At 38.2% G+C, this 18,397-nt stretch overlaps 1 protein-coding gene across 5 annotated transcripts in view; it reads right to left on the bottom strand.

Moving 5' to 3' along the window:
* Positions 1–178: 178 nt before the first annotated feature.
* Positions 179–18,397, bottom strand: part of LOC132118198 (nck-associated protein 5-like) — a 32,174-nt gene continuing 13,955 nt past the window's right edge. For 2 of the 5 annotated variants that reach the window (XM_059527858.1, XM_059527859.1), the window contains exons 2-12: positions 9,103–9,231; positions 8,947–9,015; positions 8,777–8,815; positions 8,382–8,501; positions 7,946–8,035; positions 4,772–7,866; positions 4,027–4,162; positions 3,860–3,935; positions 3,156–3,455; positions 2,857–3,005; positions 179–2,207 (exon numbers count right to left, since the gene is read on the bottom strand). In XM_059527858.1, coding sequence (XP_059383841.1) covers positions 1,956–2,207; positions 2,857–3,005; positions 3,156–3,455; positions 3,860–3,935; positions 4,027–4,162; positions 4,772–7,866; positions 7,946–8,035; positions 8,382–8,501; positions 8,777–8,815; positions 8,947–9,015; positions 9,103–9,222 — 4,446 coding nt within the window. In that variant the 5' untranslated portion in view covers positions 9,223–9,231 and the 3' untranslated portion in view covers positions 179–1,955. Of the gene's footprint in view, positions 2,208–2,856; positions 3,006–3,155; positions 3,456–3,859; positions 3,936–4,026; positions 4,163–4,771; positions 7,867–7,945; positions 8,036–8,381; positions 8,502–8,776; positions 8,816–8,946; positions 9,016–9,102; positions 9,232–12,530; positions 12,614–18,397 lie in introns of those variants that run through there. The other 3 variants (XM_059527860.1, XM_059527862.1, XM_059527861.1) reach the window with 3 other exon arrangements.

Here is an 18,397-nt window from a genome sequence, read left to right as displayed (position 1 = left end):
ATTTGATGTGTTTTGATATCAAATAGAGTGCATCGTGTTTTTTAAAGTCGTTTCAATCATCCGACAGGTAAATTGTACTTCCTTGTTCTGACCACTAGGGGCAGCAGAATCCATCTTTTGGAGTTTATATTAAGACATGCATGTCATACTTTCTGTAATGACTATAGGCACACAAACATACTTAAAAAGGTTTTATTGTGTTGCATGAGTGATGGCGATTGCTTAGAAAGGAGATTATGAAAACACGTTTATGGCTTTTGCAGGACAGAGTGAAAACAAAAATCAGATAGCACCTTATATAAACATTTTACAGATATATTAACAACTTCATCATAAATTCTTTTGTAAACATACCAAACTAATATAAAATATTCCTGACAATTACAACAAAGTAAATAACAAAGGTTATAACGGCAGGCAAATTAGGACACTACGATAATAACACAAACTACTTATAAAAAATAAAACTAAAGATTTTGTGACAAATCAAGAATGAAATGCGTGTAAGATTGAGATGACTACAAAATTAATTTATCTCTACAAAAATTTTACACAGGCCTGGAAAGACTGTAGGATGTAAAAAGCATATATGCTTGGGAATGTTTCTAATTAGTCTTTTGTGGTCGTTTCGTAGAAAAACAGCTATTGAGGTCAGCACAGATTAGAAAGGATTCGGGTTGTACTTTTAATCTACTAACCTATGGCTTTTCGAGCAACCACTTGAAAATTAAACGTGTTTTTTTTTCTTTGCCTGTAAACCATTTTGCAGGATTAGCATCGTCAAACGCATGCAACGCATCTTGACTTGAATTGCACCAAAATGCTTCAGGCTGAAGAAATACGACGGGTTTGTGAAAAATAAATAAAAATATCAGCAACCTGGCCGACAGGAGCCTAATTTCTAACAGCTGTGGAAAGATGCGTAAGGCAGAGTCAGCATTATTATATCGACATTAAGAAATCGTCAGCCACCTTTTCAAAATTCGCATGGAACGATTGGATGATTTTTCCAAACTGGAAAGAAGAAATCCTGGGTTTAAGTTTAAGCTTTGTTCGCTGATTGTAAGCAGGGTGATCCAACAATACACAGTTCAAAATTAGGTCACGAGTCACAAGTTTCTTTAAATCGTTGCAAAACAAAGGTAACATACACAAAAAAACAAGTCATGGCCAGATCTGGAGAACAAACTAATCTAGAGACACACAGCGAGACACGTGCACACAAAGTCAGGCACAGAACATGTTTGAACAAAACTTCAAAGGAGTAACCAATAAAAGGTGGTCTTGTCTTACCACACTCTTCAAAGAAAATAAATAAATGTAAATAATAATTCACCGTGGAACACTGTCTTACATGGATCGCACTTACTGCATGTTGTTTTTTTTTCTTTAAACAATGAATCAAAAGTCTACAGCTGATGCGGTTTTACACAGATGCGGTTTTCTTTTTTTCTTTTCATGAAATATGCATATTAAATTAACTGAAAATCACATATATTAACATTCACTTTCCAATAACTTTACACAAATGTTGCCAGAGTGTGTGCACTGATGTTGCATGAGAACCAGAACATTCTATGAGATTGAAAACTGGAAGACTGTCGCGATGAGCTCGGATTTGTCCGTGAAACGTAATTTAAAGATAACACAAGTCGAACATCACAACTTTTGCTACCACTTCAAACAGAGAACACGAATGAGATGATAAGGGTTGATATAACGGGCTAAAATGACACCACCACAAACACACTGTAAAAGTCCTTCTTTCAACCATCAGGATAGAAACGCGGGTATTTTGTGGGTAACGTGTGCCATGGGATTTTTTTTTCAGCCAAAAAAAATGGGTTATCCCGTGAGTATCCATCCACCTTTGAAGAACATCTGAAGCGTAAGGAGAATGGTGGGTTTCTAAAAAGGTTGTACCTGCTTATCATTCAGTTCCTTTTGAAAACACTTCAGCCTTGACTACCACACGAGGACAGGCTGTCATAGAGGGAATCGCTCAGGGACTCTGGGGTCTCCAGGACCTGGGGATGGCTTGGAGATAGGCCGACGTCAGGTCTCTCTCTCACCAACTCCAAACCGGTGTCCCTCGCCATGTCTGGGTTAGCGGGAATGCGGCTTTTGCCTCTACGTGCCTGACCGGGTTGAGGAAGACTCCTCGGGTCTCCCTCGCGGCTGGCCACCGAATCACTAGTCTTGTTGCGCTGAGGGGTAAAACAAATGCAGTGAATGAAACTGAACAGTACATGATAAATAAACTTTAATCATAATAATACTTTATTACAGTCTGTACATGGCTATTAAAAGGTCTATTTAAGTCAATTAGAATTATATCTGCTGTGTTACCCTTTATGGCTATCAACCAATGAATGATGGTTTTAAAATTCTGTTTGTAATTTCTATAAATAAAATTGCATTAACTGTTATTGTTACTCAATTTAAAGGTTAACTTGCAGTGAACTTTAGATGATGGCAAAGGTAACCTAAATGCAAGAAAGTAAACAAGCTGCTGAACTTTGCCATGTGTACACTAACAGAAATGCATATCGTTCAAAAGTTTAGGGCCATTAAGATTTTTTTTTTAAAAATAATATGTTTATACTATTATAAGGAGGCATTAAATTGATCTAAAGTGACAGTAAAGACATTTTGAATAAATGCTTTTCTTCTGAACTTTCGATTCATCAAAGAATGAAAAAAATGTATCACGGTTTCCACAAAAACTATAAAAATGTTTCTTGATCATTAAATCCAAACATCAGAACCAACATTACCAACTACAAGCTTTTGAATGGTAGTGTATATAAATAGTTTTAATAAAAAAAAAACACTAGGATCTAAAGTGATGCTCACCCTCTTAAATGAGCTCTTATGACTCGCTGGCTCCACTCCGTCTCCAACGCCAAGATAAACCTCAGACGGCTCTGCAGATGCTTTGAGGTTTGGGAAAGTCCAGTTCTTTGTTGGGCCTACTTTCATAGGTGGTCCACAGATATCAGTGCCTGAAATAAAGAAAGAAATTAAAGGCAAGAAATAAAGAATAAAAACAACATCATCTGGGACTTCCTTCTCTTAATCAATGTATAATTATTCTACATTGAATACTCTCATAACTGATTACCCTTAAGTGACAGTTAAAAAGTATTATATACCATCATGAACGATGTTTGCGATCTGGCTGGATGGAATCTTGTTTTCCAAAGTGCCAGCGTGATGATCCATATCCTGACCCCCCATATAATCCTCTTCTAAACAAGACAACTCTCTCTCCAAAGTCCAGGCCTTGTGGGACATCTTCATCCCTGAGCCATGTTTTCCCTGGAGATAAGAAGGGTCACTCTCCCCATGGGCCTTCCCTTTGGGAATGCTTTTGCAACCAGCATTTGCACTATAGTCAGGAAGAGGGAAGGTGCCAATTCCACTGTCGAGGGTGTATGTGGAGATTCCAGACCCTAAAAGAGAGGAATTTGAATAGAGTATATTATTAATTTTATTATGTTAAAATATATGAATGATTGGGCATAATAAAATAATATCAATTTTCATTAAATTACTTTTAAAATCCTTATTCTTATATTTCTATATATTCTTTTATATTCTTATTTAAATTACACACAGACACATATTTTCACATATATAACAAAAGGATCACACCCTAAACATTAAGATAATGTTTTCCATACAGCTGCTGCTGGATGACTCACATATGGGAGCCACAGAAATTCAGACACACCTAGATTATTCATCATCATTGACAGGTTAAAACCCATTTTTGTCGCTACATGCTAACCAATTGAAATTCCTGCCTCTAGAAACATTAAAAACCATTACGTCATGCATTGTGATCATGCCTTACCTGCAAAGTGCTCATGATGTATGGTCCCAGCCAGGTTCTCATCTAACGTGACGTCTTTACTCAGTAACGCAGAAACCTGTGAGAATTTTTTTTTTTTTTTTTTTTAAGTTCTATTGAGAACTTTCAAAACATCAATGTGCATTATATCCATGAATTTCACTTTTTACCTTTTCCATGTCATCACTGCTTCTTGTCTGACCAGCAATGCCAGCACTCTGGTGACTGAACACAGGTCTGGATTTACAATCAAATGAGAGGCGTCGATGTGCCATGCTGATGCTACCAGTGTCCTTCCCATCAACCCTTATGGGATAAATGTTTGAATAAAATTTAATAAAATTGTTCATCTTTTCTAGAGCTTCTTTTATTAAATTGTTTTTGATATCTACCATTAAAAAAAGAAAAGAAAAAAAAAAGTTGAATGCAAGTACTTTCTTACACTTTGGTTAAACTTTACCTCTAATTTATTAAACCATGTGCAGAAGCCCAGCCACAATGATAATGTGAATTCCCAGCTGATTCATGTGTCAGATTCTAATTATGTCTCAAAGCACATTTTCTCACCTAACTCATTCCTCAGTTATTTCAATTAACTTTCAACACCTGCAAACCTGCACTACAACTATGCACTTGAAGATGAAGCTAATAAGGATTTAAGTCATTAATTTGGCCTTTGACTTGAAGCTTTATTGTTGGTTGATTTATACACTAAGAGAATATGTCTTGGAACAAAACAGCTGAGAATGACTGAATATATTATAAAAAAAATTAAAAGAATTAATTGCATTAAGTCAAACCAAATGTCACAAACTACTTTTTTTTTTTTTTATCGTGTTTGAAATATGTACTTGTGCCATCTTTCTATAAAACAAATATCAAAATAAAACATTGTACAAGTTGTTTTTTACTCACCGGTTCAGCAGTTGCTGCATGAAGTTGTCAGATGGCACTCCTCTGTACATCACAGACAGCTGGCCTTGGGCTTGGTCCATCACCACCTCACAGGAATGTCCCTTTCCTTGTCGGTCCAAGGCCACTCCATTCACATAAGCCCGCTCTTCTTCAAGAGCTTTATGCAAACCCTCTGCCTTCTCAATCAGCATGGAAATGTTTAGGCTCTCGCTCTCGGTTTTCCTCGCTGCCCCTTTGGAATCCTTGCCTACTGATGATATATTGAGTTTCCATTCCCTTTTATCATCTTTTGCTTTTGACGTTTCTGGTTTACGGCTAAGAGCAGGAAGCTTGCTTTTTCTCAGACCAAACCAGCTGGCAATTCCATTGGAAGCCTTTTGTTTGACCTCAACCATTTGCCCTTTATCTTGCTCTTGTAGTTTCAGCATATTTTCCTCAATGCCCTTCATGACCTTCTGCTCTATAGAAGACTGTGGACTGGGGGCAGAGTGCCTTTTTTCTTCAACATTCTCTACTTGCCTTGGTGGTGATGGAGGAAGACTCTCTCCGTAAGAAGGATTCTTCTTCTTATTCGCCCTGAGATGGCTCCTGTCCTCAGATTTGGACATGTACCTCTGAAACTCTTGAGTAGGCTTCCCATCTCGGTTCATAGAAGGTGGCACAGTTTTAGTTGGTGATTTGAGGGCGATTTTATTGGGGCTGCCACTATGGGGACCAGCAACATTTTTTCCATTATATGAAAGGTTATGAGGTGTCATACTCTTAGCATAGCTCCGCAAAGCCTGTGCAGCCTCTAGGTTAGTAGATGGTGGATGCATCTTAGACTTTGGGCTCTCCTGCTTGGCTAGGAATGTTCTAGATGATTCATGTTCAAGTTTGGAGACTAATGAGGAAGAGGGAAGAGACCTGACAGCTTGCTCAACATGCTGAAAGGCTGCTTGTTGTTTTGAAATAGCACCATCAAGATGACCTGAATGGTATGATTTATCCTCAGTCGAATCTGTATTTTTAGGAAGTCTATATTCTCCTGATTTGCAGTCAGAGTCTCTTTCAGCAACTTTGCTTTTATCGGTGGTTCGTGTTGGTATGCTTGCAGTGGACTGGATTTCTTTCTTCTCTGCAAGTGGAGGACAAGTTGTGGATTCGTCTGGGTTCCTCAATTTGCCAAGTGCAGCTAGTCGTTCTTTAAAAGAATGACTTGATTCACCTGAATGTCTACCAATCCCTGATTTCTTAGGAACAGGTGGTGGATCGTTCCTTTTAAAAGGTGATTCCGAGCTTTGTGAATCATTATCTACCATTTCATTTTTCTCTTGGCTCCTGGACCTCATGCTAATCCCACTCTGAGCCTTCTGGGATGACGACTGACTAGGCAGACTGCGATGATTGACTTGCTTATGCCACACCGGACTCTCGGAGCTGTCCTCTTGGTCTGAAGAATCAGATTCTGGTGAGATTTCCTTCTGCTTGAGACTCGTTGGTCGCTCTATACTAAACTTTGTCTGCTTTCCTTTCACACCTTCATTAACCAGGCTGGAATTTTGAAGAGATGAGCTCACTTCTCCAAGCAGCTGGGATACATCGTTGCCACACGTTTTGGAGATGTCAGAGACATTTTCGTAATGTGGAATTTTCTGAGGAGTCTTTTGAATGTGAGAACTTTGCGTAGGCTTGGCTACACGAGTTGCTTTGGGGATACCACAGCCAAGGTCCTTTGGCAATGATGCAGGGACATCATCAGGCTGGGGTGGAGAAGTTGGAGCAGAGTGAGACTCCGATTTAGAAGGGGGCAGCTGTCTTTGCCTCTCTGTTGTAGTGGCTTTTCGCGTGGATACAGGGGAATTGTGCACCTCATAGTTGTTGCTCCGACAAGGAATCTTCGAGCTACGAGTCAACTGAGGACTGAGACGAGGTGGAGCAGGTACTGCAGTGCGTTCTCCAAGAGTGGGTATCTTAAGGAACTTGAGCAGTTTGGAAGGTGAGGCCTTGACCTCTCTAAGGCAGGAAACTTGATTCGGGCTGACCGCAACTTTTGATCTAATGGACTGAGGATCGGAAGGGGTGTCTTTCACAGGGACGGAGATATCATCCAGTACCTTTGAGGCAGTATGATTCTCATTAGGAGAAAACAACAGGCCTTTGTGGACTGGTTCATTGCTGTCCATCTCACAGTGTGCATTTTGTAAATTGTCTTTGAGTCCGAGAGTAGGCAGCTTTGAGGTGGAAACAGTGTCTTCTTTTGTTGTAAATGCTTCCTTCTCGAGTCTTTGTGGCGCTACAGAGTTTAAGTGCTTCAAGTCCGAGTCCAGTAGCGCCACATCAATTGTGCTATCGTCACAAACCGTCTCATTGCAGGTGCTGCTGCTTGACCTGTTGGATTGAGATTCAAGCAAAAGGTCAGATAACCTGTTCTTGTCTCTAGTTTCAACCAACACGTGATCGGACCCTCTGGGCTGATCTCTTTCTGAAACGGTTAGTCTTGAGTATAATTCAGGGACTTCTAATGAGTGGGGATCATTCGGTGGGTTAAGACCTTGGTCTGCTGAAAGAATGGACATATCTCCAGATTTCCTATTTATAAACAGTTCACTTGTACCTGTGGTAGGCTTCAAAAGACTCTGCATTTCCATGTTATCTTGGAATTCGGACCGAGCCAGATTGAGGTTATCGATAGTAATGGGAGCTGAAGTGCAACAATTGTGGCTACTCTTGGCTAAGCTAAGTGAATCTTTATTGGACAGCATCAAGCATGTGCTACAACTACCACACTTTACATTGCTGTGCTCTCCTCCATTCAAATGCGGATGTGTGCAAACATCTGGACAGGAATGGGAACAATGTGCTTTGGGTGCATTGCACCTGGATGAATTTTCTCTACAGGCTAATACAGCCTCCTTAGAGGCAAGAGCCTGGCTATAGTCACAGATTGAGGGAATGCCAGATGAACGATGATACCGAAGCGGATCAGTTTCTTCAAGCTTGCGGAGGACCTCTAAAATGTGTGCTTTCTTCTTCAAGAATGGGGACATGGCCTCCATGGACGTGGATGAGCCTTGGGTCTCTGGTATGCAATTTTGTGCACATTCGCTGTTTCCCTGTGAAACCAAATCATAGGGATGAGGTAAAGTTGTCATACAAGACTGATTAAACAAAGACTTTGTGTACGGCTCTTACCTTGGCCTGTGTATTCCTCTGAGCCTCAATCATTTTGTTAGATTCACTGTGCTGCAGCTCACCGATGTGCTCTAGACAGGGTCCTGGCTGCTTTGATAAGACACATCAGGTAAGTGTTAAGCTTCTTATATGAATCAATTTTTGGATTATGCAAAACACCTCATGCATCACAACTATGCATGCACAACAAGGTTGATGTTTTTTTGCCTGTTTACACACAAATTCCTTGTAGTTAAATGAAAAAATGCTAGTCCAAGCAGCCCAGGCAAATTAAACAGGAAGATGTTAATTGAGCCATTTTCTTCATTTTGCAAACAAAACTAATAGGACATCCCTGTGGACTTTGAAGAATGTTTCGTGAAAAACAAACTTCAAACTAAAATGTCAAGTGCACTGTACATTTTGTCATCGTATGTTGAAGAATTTAATAATTTACCTGCTGATGTACACATGATTGACTGTGCAGTTTCTCCTGCAGCAGCTCACATAGTGTTCTGTTCTGCCTCTCCAGATCAAACACACGCATTTTAAGTTTAATGCATTCCTCTCTGAGATCCTAAAAGAAGAATCCACAGCTTTTAAAAAAAAAAAACATTTTAAAAATATATGACTAGAATATGTACACCACTTATAAAATATACAACCAGCATTATATATCAAACACATTAAAGTGAATTATATATTAAAATTATTCAATAATTCAATAAGTTATAATAAATAATACTTCATAAATAAATATGAATTAAATATAAAATAACTCTTTAGACTTTGTAGTTCAAATGAAGTTTTTATAACTATGTTCCTGATGCAAAACCACAAAGTTTTTTTTACCTTTTGATTGAGTAAAGCCTGCACAACATGGTTGGCGACCTAAAAATAAACACATTCATTAAACGTAAAATACTTTCAGGAATATTTTATTTTTCAGTTGACTCTAATTGGCTTCTGCATTAGGCAAAAACATTGCAAATCTCCATAGGAAGGGTTGGTAAGTAACTCACCTCGTCCAAGCATCGTTCATACGCTTCTCTTTGACTCTCGTTTGCTAATGAAAGGGCAGAGTTCTCGGCCTATGCAAAAATAGAACAGTTTAAACAGCAAGTCAAGGAAGAAAAGTAAACAAAACTGTATTCTTAGTGAAAGTATATGCCACTTACTTGAAGTTCTCTCACTCGCTCCAGAAGCTCACTGTTACTCTCTTCCTCTAGATAGGACTCCAGATCACCCTCCTCAGACTCAAAGTCCTCATCTACTCTATTTTGGGCCTCTTCCGACATCGTATCTACCTTATAAAAAGAAAGAGATTGAACGTGAAAGGAGTGTTTGGCAAAACTTGTTTGAAGACTCATTATTAAAAGCAATTCTCTTTGGTGTGCTAATGAAGCAGGAATCACAAACTCTACCTTGGTCAAAGAGTTTCAGATTCTTGATGTTTTAACCCCTGTGTTTGCATATTGTAAACTGGTTAAACAACCTGTAAATCAACTTTCCAAACATTCTTGTGTACTTGGAGTGGTTACAAAACCCACTAGCGGTGTGCCTTTTAATCTCGATGTAAAAGAATTAGCGTGATTATCAAGTCTTTGAGACAGCTGGGTGTGAATAAGCAGGACTTGAGTCCCTGGCAGGACACACCTTCACTTAAGGGTGTCATCAGAAGGGATTAGACAGAAGAGGTCTGAAAACACTGGAGCCATCATGCAGACTCATGACCTACTCACTTACTTACTGGGGAACAGAATCCGATCCTCTTGACCTGCATTTAAACATGGATTAAAAAATAAAAACATGTTCTAGTGTGTGCTAAAAAAATATGGTATATTTTTTGCCTGGCAAATTAAGAATTTGTCCAGTACCCCAGTTTCACTTTGCACATTAAGACATTACTGTATTGAATGTAGGTATGCACTGTGAGGCCCATACCATCAATTATTTGCATATTAAAACCATTATCCAATATACTGGCCAATACTAAAACTTTCAGAAACTAAAAAATGACTCATCATAAATTTTACTTATCATAATGATATAAATTATATTAAAAAGTAAATTTATCAGCCAAAAACTAATGTGACCAAAAATATATTGTGGCGCGTTTCCACCGAAACTACCCGGAACATTTGTACCAGGAACTTTTTTTCCCAGGAACTTTTTCCCCCTCAGACCTGTTGCTTTCTGCGTTTCCACCGTGGTGTAAAGTAGTGGTGGGTGATACCGCAAAATTTGGTATCGATCTGGTTCCAAATACATATAGGGTCAGTATTGCGGATACCGATACCAATACGATAGCAAAGTGGGCCCGGATGTGAAAGCAGCGTTTGTTCAGGATTGTAGAGGTAGAAGACACGAGCAAAGTATAATGAACGTAGATGAGAGATATTTAAATTAAAATATCGATTCAATTACAATTGTATCGATCCGATACCAGTACCAGTGTTGGCATCGATACTATCAATATTTAGAACGATCCGCCCACCCCTAGTGTAAAGTACCGGGAATATTAGGCAAATAGACTGGTGACGTAGGTTTGCGCGCGTTTCTCAATACAAAGTGCGATGATTTTGGACGTGCATCCTCGGTAGTTCAGACTTTGCGCATTCGACTCGGGAGTGTGATGTCCGCAACGACGCAAGTCTGGTAAATCTGCTAACAGCAGCGTACTTGATAACATCAGTCAGCTCGACTTGGCTACTGCAATTTTCCTCTCTGTATATTTACAATAAAACGAAATAGGATATCAAATACCACTGCCTCCTTTCGTTTTCATTTAAACATAACAGCTGCAGAAATGTACTTAGTTCAGGGATATGTGTATATATACAGCCATTACAATGAAACAAAATATTATATAAATTTGCCTTTTTTATTTTCATTTTAACATTGAATACAGACCAAAGATAACCTGTTAGATTTACCCAAAACAAATAATAGTTTGTTTAACCACTTAAGAGACATCAGAGCCAGTGGCACATATCAGAAGGTCTAGCCGAGGTGAGGCTGCTTCTCGGCGGATAGATGATCACTGAGCTTCCGCTGATCATGTGTAGCTGACCGTCTTCAAAATCGGCGAAACAACACATTTTTAAATAGGACCTGTCTTTATAAATAAATCACAGATTTTAAACAACTACATTCTTATCAAATACCACTGCATACATGAGGACTGAGCTCTCGATGATCGCGTGGAGCTCACGTCTCCGAGATCGGTGAAACACATTTTTTAAATAGGCGCTGTCTTTATAAATAAACCACAGATTTGAGTTTTAAACAACTACAATCTCGCTTGAAATACTTTTAAAATTACATTTAATGACACAACAACAGTAATATTTTGAAAATGATCCGAATAAATGGTGGTTGAACTCAACAGGGACTTTCTGAGGGGCAATTTTTTTTTACCCGGAACTTTATTTAGTTCCTGGTTCCTGCGGTGGAAACACAACGAGTACCAGGCCAAAGTCCCTAGTTCCTGGGTAAAGTTCCTGCGGTGGAAACGCGGCATTGGATTACATTTGGTTTCAACTCAAAATCTCAGTGATACCAATATATAATTTAAACATGCTTCTCCTGTGTCTCCTGAAATTGATGGATGGTTTGTTTATGTAAATGTCCTTATTGTTGAACTATACCATAACAGTAACCTACAGTCACTTTCATCCACCTATTCCCACCACTGCACTATACCAGAAATCCGACCTTCAAAACGAACACCGGATGTAATCAGCGGATGGACTATCACTGCAAAACTGAATCTGAAAATCAATATGTTTATGGGACTTATTCATTATTGATCCTCTAAGTATTCGGTGTGCTCATTTATGTAGTAAGCTCATCTATAGACATCTAACTCTTTGCGAGTGAATAGCTTAAATGGAAACTCCATATCTGGAAGTAAATGAATACATAGGCTTATTGGGGTCAGAGAATACTGCTCTATTTTAACAGTAAAGATGGCACTATTGGACAGGCTCCAGGCCACACTATAGAGTTGGTAGTTCCTGCAGTGCCAGGAGGCTCCTTACACATGACGGACTCTTTTCACAAAGACACAAGGCATAGCCTTCCGATAGAGGAAGATGTATTTGTAGCGTAACTGTCATACATTAAGCCGTGCAGAACGGAAGCATTTACATTTTTCATATAGAAGACCCTTTTATCCACAATGACTGACCAAACAAAAATAGATACATACGTGATAGATCAAAACTAAAATCCAAAATTTGATCCATCAACAAATCCAGAAATCCTATAAAAATATTTATATTTCTAAATAGTTATATTGTCCTATAAAATAATTCTATTGTACCAGATGCTTTAAAAAAAAGTTTAATAAATATATAAATCATCCATTTCAAATGATTTAATAAAATAATAAAATATAAAAATAAAATAGTAAAACTAAAATGGTAAAAAAATTTTTTATAAAATAATACAATAAAATAAAATGACCAAAAACTCACCAAGAAAAAAAAAATAGTAAAAAATCCAATGCCTTGGACAAAAAGCTTGAAATTGTATACTTTAAAAAGCAAGTATATATGATCTTCCTCTGTAGGGTGAATACAGCTAGAAGAGTAGAACTAACCGGTATTCCAGGTTAGCTCCTGTTTTTTGTCTGAAAAGAAAAACCCAAATAAAACATCCCTCTGGATTTCACTGTGTCAAGCTCGAGTCCTCATGTGCGTCTGTCTAAAAGAGCTGTGTGACAAAGACGATCTCTAGCTACAAGGAAGTAATATCTGCATATGCATGAGTGATGACATATTGGTTTCACAACATTTGAAATACTGGATTAGCTAGAATTGTCATGTGTCTCTACATTTTTACCCCATCTTGTTAATGTTTGACCATTTTCCGAATGCTGGAGGCCAGGGCTGGGCAAAATCTCAAGAGGATCACCACCAGCCTCAATCATCTTTCCTTTTCATCTATGAATCACTTGAAAGCAATAAAAAAAAATGTATGGGTGAGTAAGCTGATTCTGGTGAAACAGAGACACAAAAGCCTATTTTGGAGTTTTTATGATAATACTGTCATTGGAGAGATGACTGTCAGTCAAGAATTCCCCTCTACTGCTACTGTACTTTTCGGCCTTCCTTAAAAGTCTCTAGAGAGAAAAAAACATCAACATTCTTAAGAGATGTTTGGACTAACTAACACTGAATCAAGACGGTCAACTAAACCAGTGGTTTAAAATCAAGTAAATAAATAAATGTGCGTTCAACTTCAGCTCTTAATCAGTTTAGACTGCTTCCTTCTATCTAGACATGACTGAAACAGACTATTTTTAGTTTCAGTCAAGAACTACCACACATGGTTTAACCACACCACTGAGTCGGCACTCAATTATCAAGGTTTGACTTAAACATTTGCTCCATGGTGTCTCCAAGACCAGGAATGATGGGAAAAAAATGATTTAGTCACACTGCTGTTAGAAACATTTCCTGTGTTTGAGACAACCGATAAGAACTCATATCATGACTAACATTTTGAGGTGATGCTCTTGTATCATTGAATTACAGCCATGATGTTGAGAACAGACGTCCCAAGGGCTAATGGTCTCAACTACAGTCAAATCATTTCTTAAAAACAACTGAAGAACTGTGTTCAGTAGAACAAGGCTAATCCTCTGTGCTCTCGTAAGGATCTAAGAAGATTAACATCAGTTTGCATCTGGCCCTACACTTAAGGTTGCAGCATACAGACTATAAGTTATATTGCTCTTTGCTGGACACACGTGACAACCTACCCATATCTTTAAAAGGATCTTTTGTTTATTAAATGCATGAAACAAAACAAACAAAAAAAACAACTGTCATCACTCCTCCTTATCAAGTGTTTTCTTTATCCAAGTGCAAAAAGGCAGGATTACACTAACCACACTTCAGTGTAATCAAAGTGAATAAGGACTAATGTCTGTCATGGTAAAAAAAGACCCAGTTTTACATATCATAATGATATTAATTCTATTAAAAAGTAACATTTATCTGCCAAAAAACCAACGTGACCAAAAATATATTGGATTACATTTAGTTTCAACTCAAAATCTCAGTGATACCAATTAGGGGTGTGCACGGATAGTCGAACATTCGAATATTCGTTCTGCTCTAATTATTTGATAAATAAAAATGATATTCGAATTTTGCAAAAAAAATAAAAATAATAATTAATAAAAAAAAGTTAAAAATAAAACCTAATTTGGTCACTTTCTGGGATTCTCCATGGCAAATTTGAAGATGTATGCAAGCAAAAAATAATGAATTAATGAATAAGGGGCCGTTAACATATCGCGCCTAAAAACGCGTGGAAAACGCTAGGCGTGCCACTTTCTCCTTCTTTCCAAAGCGCTCGGGCAGAAGCACTCCTGAGGCGTCTGCCGTTGCTAAGCAACAATGACACGCTTTCTCCATGAAGACGCGGAAATTTCAGCAAAGGATAAATGGATTTGCAGCACAAAAAAAATCACTTTCAGTAGCTCTGCTACTAAATTTATTTCAAAATGGCAATCCATATACAGCTATGATCAGCTGTTCCTTCATCTTGGCTAAGCAACGTTGTTACGGGAAAGGATGAAGCTGAAGGTTTAGTTCTTGTCACATGACCCGCGGTCCGCTTGCGGCATTCTGAAAAGTTGAGATGTTTTTAACTCGATGCGGTGCGGACGCGCCTGGAAAAAACGAGCGAGTCGCACCCACTGATATATAGAACAGTGGTCGCACCGCGTCGCTTCCATTATGAGCGCGCATACCACGCGTCTACATTGGAAATAACGAACTTGAGCACGTAAAAGACGCCATTAGTGAACGGCCCCTGAGAACTGCGGTCTTCTAGAGTACTTCAAATATGAGAATCACAGAAAGTGACCGAATTCAAGAACATTGTTGCGGCATCTCTCAAGCAAACAAATAAACACCGCAAACTTGGAGAATGCAGTGAAAACTCCTCTTCTCGCGTCTGCCCTAGACCCTCGGTACAAACATCTCAGGTTTCTCGATGAAAACATGAGAGAAGTAAGAACATTATCAGAACATTTTCCTTGATGCGAGTGGTGCGTCACCAACGATGAAGAGGACGCAATGCCCACTTGTCAGAAAAGGCTGAGCCAGTACTTCAGCGATGATTACAGAGAGTCCAGCTGAGACGAGTGGGAACAGTTCTTGTTGGAGCCATGTATTCCACCAGATGAGGATCCCATTCAGTGGTGAAACGAAAACATGAAGCGCTTCACAAAACTTATTCGCTTAGCACACCGTTACTTGTGAGTCCCGCCAACGTCTGTGCCGTCAGAGCGCGTTTTCTCCGCGGGCGGTCTTATTGTTTACAGACTAAGGAGCCGACTTTCCCCCGATCATGTTTACATGCCCGTATTTCTTAACAAGAAAATGTAAAATAGAAAAAAAAAGCAAAAAAAATTTGCTGACAGTTTCAAAGTTTCAAAGTTAATTGTAGGACATTCTACAATAGCCTAATTGCTGCAGGCTGCTTTACGTTTTTTCTTTGTTCACTTTTTTTTTTTTTTTTGCTTTTAATCTGTACTTTTGTTTGTTTGCACGCATTGTTAAAGGTTTTCAGCTACAAAACATGATGTGTAATGTTCAAGCTTATTGTGTGTAAGCTTGTTCAAAATGACGGAAACAATAAGTGTTGCTGAAAAATAACGTCTGTCTCATTAAACTTAATTTAAATAAACGAATATTCGTTTTTTGTGAGCTCAAATATTCGAATGTGATATTTGCGGAAAACGCCCGTCCCTAATACCAATATATCATTTAAACATGCTTCTCCTGTGTCTCCTGAAATTGATGGATGGTTTGTTTATGTAAATGTCCTTATTGTTGAACTATACCATAACAGTAACCCCCAGTCACTTTCATCCACCTATTCCCACCACTGCACTATACCAGAAATCTGACCTTCAAAACGAACACTGGATCTGAAGTATCTGAAAATCAATATGTTTATGGGACTTATTCATTATTGATCCTCTAAGTATTCGGTGTGCTCATTTATGTAGTAAGCTCATCTATAGACATCTAACTCTTTGCGAGTGAATAGCTTAAATGGAAACTCCATATCTGGAAGTAAATGAATACAAAGGCTTATTGGGGTCAGAGAATACTGCTCTGTTTTAACAGTAAAGATGGCACTATTGGACAGGCTCCAGGCCACACTATAGAGTTGGTAGTTCCTGCAGTGCCAGGAGGCTCCTTACACATGACGGACTCTTTTCACAAAGACACAAGGCATAGCCTTGCAGAACGGAAGCATTTACATTTTTCATATAGAAGACCCTTTTATCCACAATGACTGACCAAACAAAAATAGATACATATGTGATAGATCAAAACTAAAATCCAAAATTTGATCCATCAACAAATCCAGAAATCTTATAAAAATATTTATATTTCTTAATAGTTATATTGTCCTATAAAATAATTCTATTGTAGATGTTTAATATATAAATAATCTATTCATAATAATTAAATAAAATGATAAAATATAAAAGAGTATAACAGTAAAATTGTAAAAAAATAAATAAAAGAAGCAAAAATTCACAAAGAAATTAGTATAGTGAAAAATCCAATGCCTTGGGCAAAAAGCTTGAAATTGTATACTTTAAAAAGCAAGTATATGATATTCCTCTGTAGGGTGAATACAGCTAGAAGAATATAACTAACTGGTATTCCAGGTTAGCTCCTGTTTCTTGTCTGAAAAGAAAAACCCAAATTAAACATCCCTCTGGATTTCAATGAGTCACGCTCGAGTCCTCATGTGCATCTGTCAAAAAGAGCTGTGTGATAATGAAGATGAACTCGGGCTACAAGGAAGTTAAAATGTACATATTATGCGTAAGTGATGAAATATTGGTTTCACAAAATTTGCAATACAGGATCCAGAGCTTGAAGTGGGCTCTGAATCCAGTGGGCACTTCTATATTTAGCGTACTGGCACTTTTTCGTATGTACCGACGCTTTTGACATGTTGCCCAACACCAGTACCGAGTCAAAGCGTCAGTGTCTGGGTGATTAGAAATGACACTATAATGCACACTACCCAGAAGGTCATTTGAAACCGGTAAACTTCTGGAAATTTCAATGATCCAGTAAGGGAATGCATCAGTAATAAGTTCATAATAAGCTGTTTTAGATTTTGCTTGTTAGTTGTTAAGTTTTCTGAATGGATTCCTATAGTAGCATGTACAGTCAGGTTAAGGCAGTAGGTTTAGTGGATTACACGAACCACACTTCAGTGTAATGAAAGAGAATGAGGACTAGGTCTGTCATGCACCAAAATTACAAAAAAAAAAACACCATGAAAGTTGTCCAAATATGTCTTGTGTACTACATTCAATGTCTTCTAAAGCCATAGGATGCTTTTGTGTAACAAATAGAAAAAAAAAAACATTATTCACTGACAATCATCTCCTTCAGTGAGCCGTTTACCACTTCAAGCAGTTTACTGAATCAGTGAGTTGACCTGAAGATCCGGATTAGTCCAAATCATGAAGAAATTATCGATATTATTGTGGATTTGATATACTGATTCATTTGAAAGATGCAACACAAATGCTTCATTTTTTTCATTTAAATGGCTATTATAAATGCATGAATCATGCATTTCTGCATGCTCAATGATTTTAGTGCTTTTTGCAACACTGACAGTTACTGAACTGAATAGAAACAACACTGAACTAAATTGAGCTGAATAATGACGATTTTATCTTCTGTAAAGCTGCTTTACAGCTGAAGTTTTAGGGACAAGCAAAAACAGAAGCAAACATGCACCCATGCCAACAGGATTCTTGGCGGCGCTCAAGCTTAATGCAAGCCTCTTAATCCACTGATATGCAGTATAGTAAACATAGCAATAAAGCACTGTGGTGTACCCAAAACAGGGCCCCAAACTCATTTGTCTCTAAAGCAGTGCATTTATTGAGGCTAAGCTTCTGAGAGACTACTTTTAAATGTTGGTAGGACTTATATTCTCACATACTTCTGAGTCACTGGCTTGGTATGATGCCCAGAGGAGAAATCAAAGCAATGCTCTGAGACGAGACTCCGACAAAACATGGCGGAGTCAGACACCAGAGGCCACTGTCTCTTCTGCTGGATATAAACACAAGAGAGCCGCTCTTATCTGACAATGTAGAGGACACAGCTTCTTGAGCAGTCGATCAAATGTTGTAGAGGAGAATGTCTATTTAATCAGTAAGAATGACGAAGAAGATTGAGATTGCACACAATGTCAAATTTATTTTTCACCATCATGCAGTGAACCACAGGCATTCATTTACAGGCCTATCTGTACAAGAGAAGGGCATCAAGACTGGCAGAAAATCCCAACCAGATGCCTTCTAATAAATATAATTTATATAGTACTTTTCAGCAATTACAAAAACAAAAATGGATGGCTGCAATATTAAACCATTTGAAAATGGTAAATGATACCACA

The sequence above is a fragment of the Carassius carassius genome, chromosome 37 (genome assembly GCF_963082965.1).
Source record: "Carassius carassius chromosome 37, fCarCar2.1, whole genome shotgun sequence".
Taxonomy (NCBI): Eukaryota; Metazoa; Chordata; class Actinopteri; order Cypriniformes; family Cyprinidae; genus Carassius; species Carassius carassius.
Note: the sequence above shows the minus strand (reverse complement) of the source record. Positions and strands in the feature narration are given on the sequence as shown.